At 35.3% G+C, this 13,432-nt stretch overlaps 1 protein-coding gene across 2 annotated transcripts in view; it reads right to left on the bottom strand.

Moving 5' to 3' along the window:
• The window catches only part of FBXO10 (F-box protein 10), a 50,076-nt gene extending 36,644 nt beyond the window's left edge, over positions 1-13,432 (bottom strand). The window contains exons 1-4 of one of the 2 annotated variants that reach the window (XM_072404525.1): positions 13,113-13,431; positions 11,424-11,508; positions 10,336-10,926; positions 8,578-9,426 (exon numbers count right to left, since the gene is read on the bottom strand). In XM_072404525.1, the coding sequence (XP_072260626.1) occupies positions 8,578-9,426; positions 10,336-10,920 (1,434 nt within the window). In that variant the 5' untranslated portion in view covers positions 10,921-10,926; positions 11,424-11,508; positions 13,113-13,431. Of the gene's footprint in view, positions 1-8,577; positions 9,427-10,335; positions 10,927-11,423; positions 11,509-13,112 lie in introns of both variants that reach the window. The other variant, XM_072404526.1, reaches the window with a different exon arrangement.

Here is a 13,432-nt window from a genome sequence, read left to right as displayed (position 1 = left end):
CAATAATGCAAACAAACCTTAACACTTTTATACTATGCTAGATAATGCATACTGATATCTTGATAATTTATTTTTCAAATGCCTGACTCTACTCTAAAGCTGCGTACACACCTGCAATTTTTCTCGTTGGAAAGGATCTTTCACGATCCTTTCCAACGAGAAAAGACTGCACGATGCAGAACTCATTCTAATGAATGCAGATTGTCTGGATGTGAAGCGGATCTTTTGATTTTAGCAGTTTCAAACACACACACACAATTCATGTTTCACACAATCAGTAAAGCCGTATACACACGTGCAATAACAAGTGTTGGAAAGAATCTTTCACGATCCTTTCCAATGACTATCATTGCACGATGCATTAATGAGTGCTGTACATACATCACTGTTCTGCTCTATGCAGAGAGGAGGGGAAGAGCGACAAAGCAGCACCCAGCTGCGCGCTCTCCCCCTTCACTTGCATTACAATCGTTCGTCGTTCATCGTCTGTGGATCCACCAGGACGGTCGTTTGGACGATGTATGCACTTCAGATTGTTGTCTGATATTGGCCCTGAGCCGATTATCAGGCGAGAACCATTGGAAGTGTGTACGTAGCTTAAGTCTAACCAAAATGTTGTTATTTTATTGCCATAACTCATACTTATTCACATGACATATTTATACCCCATAAAAATGATTTAAAAGATATTGGTTACATCTATAATTATTTAATGTAATACAGAGAAATGTTTCTTTATTTTTGTTTATGACTGTTTGTAAAGTTGAGATATATATTCTAATAATGATAAGTTAATAATAGAAGTGATATATGCTATATTTTGGAAAATTGTGAATGGTATTTTTTCTGATCTCAATAATGCTTGCTTTTGGAAAAAAAAAGTAGAGGGGAAAATATCAAATGTAGCCACAATAGAGAAGAGGTGTGCTGAACAACCAAGTGGACTCATATCTGTCCAGTATGAAGGGGCATAATAAATTAGGGCGAGCTTATGGGTTCCATAGCTATTATATGAATGTGTGTGTGGACATTTAAATATTTGAAACAAATATGATTTTAGAAGATAGGGTTTGCATTATATCCACATATATATATTTTCAACTACAGATACAATATATCATTATTATTTAAAAACTAGGCCTGTACTGACAATGAATGCCAGCCCCTTATTCTTCTCATCCTGTTTATCCTCTTCCTACTTTTAACTTTTTTTTCATAAGATCTGTTCTCTGTCATACCCGGAGGAACACAAACCCTGAGATTTATGGTGCTTACATACTAATGTAAACAATTTTAGCTGAGAACTGGCAGGATAATATTAATAATCCTATTCATACTGGTGTACAATTATATGCCTTAGGTTTCATTTACACCCACTAGAAAAATGTCGCCATCCAGGAGGATCACCCAATTCAGTACAATATCCTCTTTATGTTATATGACTGTTCTTTCTAATTGTAACATGGTGTCAGCTTGTTAATAGGGACAGTCTTTGTTTGTAGCAAACATCATATAACACCCACAGACAAAAAACATTACTTACATTCTTTCATATTTTTATTCCTTCAATATAAGTATTCATTGCTATAAGGCTATGCCTACATAATTGTATTCAATTTAAATTCATCAATTATACATCTAATTTCCGCCTGTGACTAATGCCAAATTACAGGTGTCAACTCCTTTTCCTTTTTTGATTATATCTATGGGACTATTATAAACTGACCGGGGCAACCCATACTGGTGTTTAGAACTTCTAGAAGCTTGAGTTTGAATCCTATCAGTATATTCTATACAAAACATTTTTAAGTAAACCTATGGGTTCTGCCTACTGTGTAAAATCGCCCCAGGTCCTTACAACTTTCTTCTTGGAATTACTCCAAAAAAAAAAAAAAAATAAAATCACAGGGTCTCAATGATTTTCTCTCTTTCCAAAACAAAACGTACAAAAACTTCATACACAGTAATGTCCATACCATAAAATTGCAGCTGAAATCAAGGGGTTTGTTTATAAAGCAATAAATGTGATTTTCACCAAACATGCTTTGGTGGTGAATTAATCACTGTCATTTTAAACACATTCACTTGGAAGATTCACCTGCTGAGAAAGTTTGCTGAATGCCAAATGTATTGCTATATAAAAGGACCCAGTTTACGTAAAGGAGAGGCAGCTGATTTAGGTGACCAAGAGCATGGATTATATATATATAATATAATTCGATACCGATTATCGGGCGAGAAAAATTTGCCGTGTGTACGCAGCTTAAAGGGTCAGTCTATTCAAAACAAACATTATATTTACAATGGAGTCCTGGTAATTAAACTAGGAAATCACTATCTATCTTTCTTTGTCTTGCAGCTAAGCAGACTTCTTCCCACATTAGACCTGATTTATTAAAGCTCTCCAAGGCTGGAGAGGATGGATGCACTTCTATCAGTAAAGCTGGGTAATCCAGCAAACCTGGAATTGATCTGGTACAGGATTCAAAACATTTGCTAGCAAATGACTTTGAAGAAATCCTTTCCAGGTTTGCTGGATCACCCAGCTTCACTTATGAAAGTGTATTCTCTCCAGCCCTAAAGAGCTCTAATAAATCAGACAAATTATGTGAACCTGCCTACATTGTTATGTGAATAAGCTCACAGTTCCAGTAGCACAATCTTCAATATACACTTCATCTAACAAGTCTCTAAAAGAGAAAATGGAAGCATTTAAAAAAAAAAGGTACAAAATGAATGCAGCCTTGGGACACATTGTGAATGCATGGGTAAAATATTAATTGGGAATGTGTATATCTACAACATAATATTCATATGAGTCACTATAAATTCTAATTCAAACATTATCTACTGGTCTAGATGCAATTGACACAGACAATCTACGCATGCTGTCAATACTCCTGAAGAAGCCGTATCTGGCGAAACGAGTCGAGTATATCCAACAACATGCTTTGATGATCAAACATTGTATATGGTCAACAATATATAAGTTGATAGCGGTTATATGTCTAGTGAAAAAATCACTTTGTCTGTGGTTGAACCCCAAGGATAATAAGGTGGTTCAAACCAAACTTTGATTACTGTTTATTGTATTAAGTAATCATATGACTTCAATGAATATACCTGACCACTAGTTGTGTACAGTGGTATTTTTTAATGTACAAACCCTAATACAAAATTTGTTAATGTATGTTGAATACATTGTTTGTGCCGAAAAACCCTGCTTAAATCTCTGTCTTTGTTGTTTTTTGATCTATTGAATGATGAGGGTAGGCACGTTATTGTTCTATTTACAGTCACTGTGATATACCACCACCATTGCCACATCTCCATGGGTAAAATATTACTTACTTAAGAGCATTTTGTTTGCACATTGCAGCAGTAAGCATACATTGCATGCAGTTTGATTAAATTCTTTTATATTATTTGCAAGCCATGTGTGGTTATATTTCTTTATATCTTTTTTCTCTGCTAGCTTTTTATTATAGAAATCCTGAGAGGTGTATTTGTGCTACATGTAGATGGCAAAGATTTACTGCTACTCCATGCAATGTATATGTAATTAAGCCGATTTTTGTTGGGACGTTTTATGTTTGTAAAGACAGGTACATATCCTCTGTTTTAGAAGGTAATGCGTACTTCACTGTAAAAAAAAAAAAACTTTATGGTTACACTACTTCCCCTTTTTCCTAAATTTCATATATTATTGTAATATTCTATTACAAAATTAAAAAACAAAAAAATCTGATTTTACATGTTATGTTTATGTATGCCATTTGTTTTCAAAAAGAAGCATATATACATGTGTACAATGTGTACCCAAGATAATCATTTATTGTCTTTCTAGTCTGTCATAAATGACTATCATCTTGATACTTGGTAAGCATAGATAAAATAGGTGTCATGATCACAATTATACCTTATATACCACTGGATAGAAATTAAACAGTATTTAGTTCAGTACAGTACTATAATATATATAAAAAAGAAGAATCATACTTGAAAGCGTTTTCTTATCATAGTGTTTCTCAGATATTTATTTTACTTGCCTGGCACAAAATGTTTACTTAAAATAGTCTAAATCTAAATGCTAAAACTGTTATAATAGTAGTTCCTAACCTCCTAGGGGTTGCTATTGTTTTTCTTTTTAGACCAGAAGTGTCAGCCCGGTCTGCTGCTTTAGCTCAATGGTAAAACTGACACACAAAGAATCATCAAATAACAAATGATCTCAGAAACATACAAAAACAACAGGTCTGCTAAGTGACAGGCTTTCCCTTAGAATGTCAGAAAAAGTGTCTGGCACTGGTCTGGTAAGGCAAGAGATAAGAAGCCTCTGTAGGCCCTTACAGCCTGGCGCTGGGCTGGTGTTTCTCCCCTAAGGGCCATGTGGCACTGTTCATCTTGTTGCTGAATAAAACACTACTATACAGAGATGAACCAGGGTAAAACAATGATCATGTGCTTTCATGTAGCGCTTCTTTCCTGCAGCATTGACATTACGTGGTATTTCCTTCAGCAAGGAATCATCACTGGTCAGCAAGGGTGCAACAAATTGGAGCAGATTAGTATTTTCTCTGTATTTCTCTGCATTATTTAGCTGTCCTGTGACATCTTCGCTTTTGTGACATGGTCCTATTATTGTTATTATTATTTCCTATTAATATTAAGCGCAAACATATTACGCAATGCCGTACATTAAATAGGGGTCCTAAAGCATATTGTAAAGTGAAAATAATTGAGATGAAATCTGAATTGTTACAATGCCCATTTCATTCAAATATTGTTAAACAGGGCAAGAAGACCCAGAAGTAGACTCTAGCTTACCTAAATGCACAAGATAGACATACAACAATGCTAAGTCTGTTCTAATAAAAATCTATATATTTTTTCATTGCTTTTACAATCTCTAAAGCCTGAAATAGAACTAAATACAACAGCACAGCCGAAGAGTAGCTTGAGACAGCACTAATTTGAATTGTAATAAAATACAGGGGATAGAGTAAAATATATCAGATCAGTTTAAGGACAATCAATAAGGTTGTTGTGGCAGCATAAGTAGTAATATAAACATCAAGAGACGAAGGTTAAGCGATAAATCTACCTGCTAACAATCCTTTGTAATTGTTTCCAGTGCAGGTGAATGAACGAGCACTGTACACGGATCACCTCCATTGAAATACATAGTGGTTGTTTTTTATCTGTCATTTATTTATCTACCAGGATGGATCAATGAACAACTTGGGAGACCGCTGCACACAAGTCAGATTTTTGCCCGAGGTGAAAATAACTGTTTTGGGCGGGAATTATTTAACATGTGTAAGCAGCTTAATAGGCTGAATTGTCTAGGTCAGTTGTTGCCAAACTTTCGGACCTCATGGACCGCTAAATCCATGGAATCCGGACCATGCCTGTGCGGGGATCTCTTCCCTCAAAGCGGAAGGAACTTTCCCTGAGACAGGAACCCTCCCAACAGCAAAAGTTGTGTCCACAGCCCTGCGCTACTGTCCCCTCAGGGAGCCTGAGATGGGAGAGTGGGCGGGTTGTGTCCATTTTGGGAAACAGAGCCGTGGACCACCAAAATTTTCTCGCTGGTCTAGGTGTCCGATCAGCCATTTTTCAATTATATATCTATGTTTTGTCAACTTAGACAGTTTGAAAGAAGTCCCTGGACACACATAAAAGAATAAAAGCAATCATTGTATACATGATTGTACCATACGTAGCAGCAGGCAGAGACACAATGCTTGGGCAGGGTCATGTGATCTCTCATTAACTGTCGCTCCGAGATCCCTCAACAAATAAACCAAGCAAAATGAAGATATAATCAAATACAGAAACAAATTAGAATTTGTGTTTCTCTGATCTGACTTTAGTAACTGGTTGCCTGGGTTACTGCATGCTCCATAATATCTAAATGTTACCTTGTTAGCGTTTTATTTTTATAAGGACGTGCAAACCAGAGGCTAAAGGGTTCCAAGGACACAAGACGTCAGTTTCATGACCTGTCCATTTTCACCTGGATTGGCAAAGATATAATGACTATAACCACTCACAGACACTGTTTGCTCTAATCTGAACAGGTTAGAAATCCTTGTCTGCTTGATATTGTTTCTTTCTGATAAACCATTGCCACAGAAGTCTGCAACATATATCCCCTACTTTGATCCTTAAGCATAAACACAAATTGCTTCCTAACTAAAACATTTGTAATAAAGATACTGTATGCAGCCTGAAACACAGGTGGTATGTTTCCATCTGAATATACAAGCGCCTTTCAGTATCCATGTTCAGTTATATTCAGTCTAGTGGACAGATAAAATCCTGATCAGTTATAACAGTGTGAAAAATGTAAATGATTCTGTAACGTGAAACATGCCTCCAAGAGAAATTCAGCTTGTTCATTCAGCTTGATCCTTTCTAAGATAATATTCTCTGTGACTCTTTTACAAAGTTCAATATATACTTTCAGGCTTCACTGTATGTGTGTGTTCATGCCTGACACTCAGATCTCCTGTATATGGTCAGATCAGTACAAAAATCATAAACCTGTGGATAATTTGTAATATCAACACAACGATTGTGTGGAAAGAATCAAAAGCCTAGGATTTCCCAAATGATTGAATCCATGAGGTACCTGCTCTGTGAATAAAATTCCAATTTTGATATTTGCACTATGGCATATAATGAACACTTAATGGCGGGATTACGTTTTTAAGTATTTTGTGATACTTTAAGCTCCCTAGCGGTTAGTTTCTTTCCAGTTTTATATGTCTAAAAGCGGTACATTGTTTTTCATGAAAATTTATTTTACAGTAAAAAAGTATGATTATAATAAAGTTTGAAACACAAAATCATGTAAAAACAATAAATTGAATACATTAAAAAATCTATATATTTAAAAAAAATTTTTTTTTATAAAAAATACATATTATAGTCATACTATTATATATACTGTAAAATAAATGTTTTTGAAAACAATGTACTGCTTTTACACATATAAATACAATGTATTGCATTCAATACAGTTATTTTGTATTGAATGCAATACAAATGGATTTGAATTTCCCGTCCTGCCGGCAAAGTACACACGCACCAACATCACCAGGAACTCCCCGGTGACTCATCTGTGCAAAAGCCAACCGGAGGAAGATAGCCGCAGGTAAGCGCACTATTTACTAACCTTCCCATAGGTTTACATACCTCGAGTGTGACTCGGGGTTACCAGTTTGAGCAATTTTTTTTGGGTTTGACTCTAGGGAGCTTAATACTAGTATCCCTAACAGGTATTCAGTACAGGTACACAAAAAAAAAAATCTCAGCACAACACAGTCTAAATCCTTACCTATATGATGACATTACCACAAGATTTATGTGTAGTGCTACCATCCTAATACGCAATAATAAGGGTTGTGATGACAGTAATTTAAAATAGAAAAGCTAACCAACAATACCATTTATTTTCTCTGCCAAATAACTTACAACTGTAATGTCTATGAGCTTTTGTATTTTCTCATTCTTCAATAGCTAGTTTCCGCAAACATAACTGGTCATGTCTCCAAAAAACTGTCACATTTACTAACAAGTGTATTAAGCTTTTTCTGTGGCTGAAATGGGAAAGGTTTCATATTCAGATTATCATTTATAAAAGATTCATCTTGTTTTTAGTAATGTTATATTACAGATCAGGTACACATCATCTTTCACGTTATCTGTATATATATTAGCTTATACAGTAACAAGTTTTGTTGGAGACATCAAAATTTCTATCCATTACACTGAACTGTTCTGTACACTGGATTGCACTTTACAAATGCTATTTAATGATTGCATTTGTATGATTTTGTTAGCCATTTATCAAGGTTAGGCTTTTATCATGTCCCATATCCTCTTTTCAGCAATCAGGCTGATATTGCAATTTTGCACCACTGCCAAACTGCCTGTTTAATTTGCAATTCCACTACAGTTAATCTGAGTAGGTTGCCTAATATCATCAAGAGCTCCACAGCTCGGCAAACACAGATATATCTTCTTCTAGCCAAGCTTCCTGCTACTGTAAACCAATGAGGCACAAACACATCTTTTCACATTAGTTATTTGAATACAGAGTAATCAATGCAGCATAGCATTCTTTATCGTCTACCTTCACAATGCAACACAAATTTATATCTTCTAATACATTTTTTTATGGGTTGACAAATCAATTGTAAAGTAATACAGCCAATTACATACTAGTTCACTTAATACAAAAAAGAGATACATTACCTCATTAAAAAAATCAATGCAATACTTACTCTTGTTTCATTAAAATTTATTCTCAAAGCCATACATTAGGTTTTTTCCACTTATGTTTATGGCATTGTATTGTTTAACCATTAATAAAAATAATGGAGCCTAAATTCTGAAATGCTAACTTAAGACAAGTAATTTAATGAATTTATCCTTGAATAGATACAGAAAAATACAAATCTTGATGGACATAAGAAAGATACCTAACACTACCTTACAGTGAATGACTTCCCACGTCAGCCAATCCCTGTCAGTGTCATATGCAAACCATTTCTTAGGATGACTTACCTTGCTGTTTTGTATACACCGTACTGCATAGGTTAAGTCCCTGAATATACATCCTTCCAGTCTAGCTTGCCCTTGAGAGCAGATGAAAACTCCCCCTTTGCCATCCCTAAAAAGGCACTTCCGTACAAGGCATCCTTGAATTGTGCTGGCAAGATTTTGAAGTTCTTTGTCTCTCTGCAACTCCTGTTGCAAACTTTTCAAAGCCATGTCACTCTGCAAAGTGAGGAGTCCATTGCTTTGTGGTCTGCAGAGAATAGATTTGGACAACATGTCACTTAGTCCATGTGAATGATAAGACAGTTTGTACACTGATGGGTTATCATCCTCATTCTCACTGACTGTGCTAAGTTCACTATCACTATAGTCTGTATCCAAAGTCATGGCTTGCCCTTCTGTACCCATGTAAAAGTTTCCATTGAACTCATTTTCTTTTTCATCTAGTACATGTGATTTTGAATGTGGAAGTAAAAGACTTTGGTCTCCATTCACTATGATTTCACATGTCTTTATATTTCCACCAGGTGACCCATTAGCCAAGTAGTCCATATTGTCAGCAATCCCAGGCGACACCTCTGATGCGCTGTACAGCATGGTCCTTGATTTTGCAAAGGCTGAGAGGTGTTTGCAAGCCCAGTTTTTATCAGATGTAGGTGACCCCTCCACAGTGACTGAGGTATTTTCACTGTTGACAAACTCACAGTTCTCCAGAACACTGACAGCCACATTGTGAAAATGTATGCTGGACTGATTAAAAGTACAACATTTAATCTGGCACGTTCCAGGAGCATGGATCTGCAGCTGACCATTTTCAAAGTTGCAGTTGTCAAATTGCACATAGCCTATAGATGTCTAGGGAAAGAAGAACAAGTTAAAAAATCAATTATGTACACACAATGAATGGTTTATTTTTCATATTGATTCTATAGACAAATAAAACCAAATGAAGAAGCTACATCTAACAACTGAAAATCATCAAACTATTATATTTTTGTTCTTGAGTTTAGTTAACTTTGGTATGTTTGATTTTGTGTTGAGTTATTATACCATGTTTACTTAAATATGAATGTGGTATCATTATGACCATAAAAACTGACTCTGTTGCTAAAACAAAACCAGCAAAAGGTTCCCTGGGACAAAAGAATTTTCCACTGGTGGCACAAACAAACACCACTGTTATAAAGGCATAAAACTCATGAGAATCTAGTATTTCCTAATATGTAATTTTTTTGGTCACTACTGTGTCCTGTCATGGCATCAATAGAAGCAATTTGGGGGACCAGAAAAATAGGAATCCAAGGGGAGTTGCATTCCAAAGAGTCTTTATGTAGCAATTCCTCCTCACTATATTAGTGTTTAATGTACACTTAAAGGGAAGAGAGTATTTACTATATTCCTTCAAGTAGATCCAATGGGCCTGATTTATTTAGGCTCTCCAAGGCTTGACAGAATACACTTTCAACAGTGAAGCTGGGTGATCCAGAAAACCTGGAATGGATCTTGTTCAGGATTAAAAATATTTAATAGCAAATGACTTTTAGGAAATCCATTTCAGGTTTGCTTATCACCTAGTTTTACTGATGAAAGTGTATGCTTTCCAGGCTTGGAGAGCTTTAATAAACAAAGCCCAGTGTGTCAATTGTTTTCTACCATCAGAGTAATCTTGAAAGTAAAAGAATAGGTAAGTATGCCAAAGTAGAGCACATTACAGGCACAATATATAAATAACATACTAGTAGGCAAAAATAAAATAAATCTCACCTTAAACATTACAGGTGTAAACCAAGCAGGCATAAATACCAAGTTGCATAGGCGAGATGTTGGACACTGCTGGTCAATGCAGACAAGTAATGCCACATCACCAAGTTTTCCTTGGCCCATGATCTCAACTGGGACTTTCAAAATAATCTCATTTTGCTCTTCGTAGACACCAGGTTGGAGCATAATACGATCATAAATGTTAGCTGAAGCTAGGGCAGTCCTAAGGTTCTCAAACTCACAGCCATAGCCAACATAAAGAACTCTACGGTCCTTCTTTCTTCGAAATAAATACAAACAATTGGAGGACTCAAGGTCCTGAGCATTTTTGGTCCAGGTTTTGGAAGCCACATAATGCTGTTTAAAAGCCTCTCTCCATGACTTTGGTTCAACTTCTGGGTTAATGGGCCAGTTAGGGTGTCTACATTCCACACATCCCAGACAAAGCTGCCGCCATCTTGTGTTATCCAGGCTTATTATAAGGTCATACCAAGATCGGCAAACTAAGCCACAACGCCCAAGGTCACGCAAAGGCAAGTAGGCTAAAATCAAACGCCACAGTTCAAGTGGAAGACCGCCAATCTCCATAATACCCTAGAGGTAAATAAAATGTTTGAAAATTAGACTAAAGGCAACATAGAAGTATAACAGTAAACCAAGATGGAAAAACAAAATAAGAATTTAAGATCAAGATTTCTAACAATCTACAAAGACAGAATATTCAAGGGAATAGAGTGCTAGATGTCAACAATATGATGTCAAGATTTTTTTTCTAATTTTTAAATCGGAAGACAGGAAATGTGTTGCACCATACTAAAGTCTGGCCTTAGTTATTTTGATAGATGTGATAAACTTTTTGTTAAATTCAGAGAAATTAATGGTTTGTGAATTTTAGCATTTACCGGTTGACTTTATGAAGGTCTTTATTGTTAAAGATTGAGAGATGAAGGCTGCATTTCTAATGATCAGGAGAAAAAAAAGACAGATCGAAAAAAGTGAGAGTAAAAAATCTGATTTGATTTTTTTTTTTCTATATATGAAAGTTAACTACATGGAATAATCAATAAAACATGTCTTCAAAATCAATTCACCTTTTTTAGAATCTTCGGATTTTATTTTTGACTTTCATCTTCATCTCCATTTTTATTTCACTAGTGTCGGTAACTTGTTACATTTCTTGGTCAAAAAAAACAAAACAAAAAGCATTATATGCTTGACTGATATTGTTGGCACTGCAAAAATCTATTCATGAAAAGATAAACATTTTACATTTATTAAATAAAACTAGACCAACGCAAGTTTTAGTAAATATTCAACCTTCATTCATCTATGGTAGCCACACTTTTAAATGCATAGCATAGATGCTCTGGTTTTAAGAATGCAGACATAGTTGCATCTAATGGTTAGTAATCCCTACAGACATCACTCCTCTATTAAAGGTAATTGTAAACAAGACACACATGGCTCTTGGGATCTTGCACAATGTAATAACATTAAAAGGCACCATAATACTAAATGTACTAAATGGCCAAGTAGAGGGAGTATGCAGCATGGAAAGCACCAAAAGCAAAAAAAAGTATAAAGTTCAGGCTCAATGTTAATGAGACTCTTATGTCAAAAGATTCAAAGAGTCTCCTTTATCAAAATTTGATACTGTTGGAGAAAGTGACACAAGACACAGATGGCAAACACTGGCAGTGGTACAATATCCAAAATGTAATGAAAAATGTTTACCATTTTTTTCAATTCCAAAAATACTATATATCCCTGTAATCACATATATATATATATATATATATATATATTTATCAACCATGTAAATTTATTATATTGATAAAAATGTCACCATGACCTTTTACATCTTTAACCTGCTTTAACACAAGTCACTGTCATAGATAAACAGAGGCTGACACTATGATTCAGATTGCAGGTGATAAATATAGAAGTGCTGACTATATTTACTATCACTGTACTACATTACAATGATGTATGTATAGATAGTAAAAAAAAGTCTGACTTTTTTCATCTATCACAATGACAGATAAAATTTCAAAAAATATTAGAGGTCATAATATTATAAAGATTAAAATACTACATGTACCTGTACAATCTCTGCTTTAATAAAACTCTGTGCTAGATTACAAATAGCCAAGACTGTATTTTTATAATAGTTCTAAATCTATAGATCAGGAACATTTTGTATAGTATGTAAATATGTGACCATTCTCTTTTATACCTATTAGGTGTAATATAAATAGCATCTACTATAATAAAAAAACATTGTGATAGGTTACAAATATATTATGAAAGATCACCTTAGGTGATGAAAGATCAGCCTAGTGTATAGTGTTTAAAATGTGATCACTTCTTCTATATGTATCAGGTATAAATTAAAAAGCATCTACTATCATAGAAAACATTGTAATAGAATAATAAATATTACAAATGGTCTAGATTTTAATCATTTGCTATCTATAGATTAGGATAATGTGGTATATTATTTAAATAAAATATGATCACTTCTTCTATATATATCAGGTATAAATTAAAAAGCATCTACTGTCATAGAACACATCGTAATAGAATAATAAATATTATAAAATGTCTGGATTATAATAATTTGCTATCTATAGATCAGGATAATATTTATATAGAATGTGATCATTGTCTGTATATCTATCAGGTGTGATATAAATCACATTTCCTCATAATAATAGGAGGATAGGTGATGATCTTACATGGATTACAGTTCTATACAGGTGACATGTGCCGGCACTCACCCCTCAGCATCTCACACTTCCAGCCCCATGGATGGAGTGCTGGCAGCCAGGGACAGCTGGAGCAGTAAGGTGACAACATTCAGCTATGAATTCATTGGGGACAAGGACACAGAAAGTTCCAGGAGACGAGCTGCGGAGTACCGGGCTCCATACAGCCGGCTGGATGCCGCAGCCTCTCCGGTCAGTCGGTGTACGGGCAGCCCGAGCACTTCTAGCGGCGGCAACCATAGAGTACAGGCGGAGACATCAGTGGAGGAGCCCCTCCTGTCGTTTCCACTGAACACAGCAGTCAAGCACCATAGAGACTTGACGGAACCGAG

Source organism: Pyxicephalus adspersus, chromosome 3, assembly GCF_032062135.1.
Source record: "Pyxicephalus adspersus chromosome 3, UCB_Pads_2.0, whole genome shotgun sequence".
Lineage (NCBI taxonomy): Eukaryota > Metazoa > Chordata > Amphibia > Anura > Pyxicephalidae > Pyxicephalus > Pyxicephalus adspersus.
This window is presented reverse-complemented; position numbering and strand designations above follow the sequence as displayed.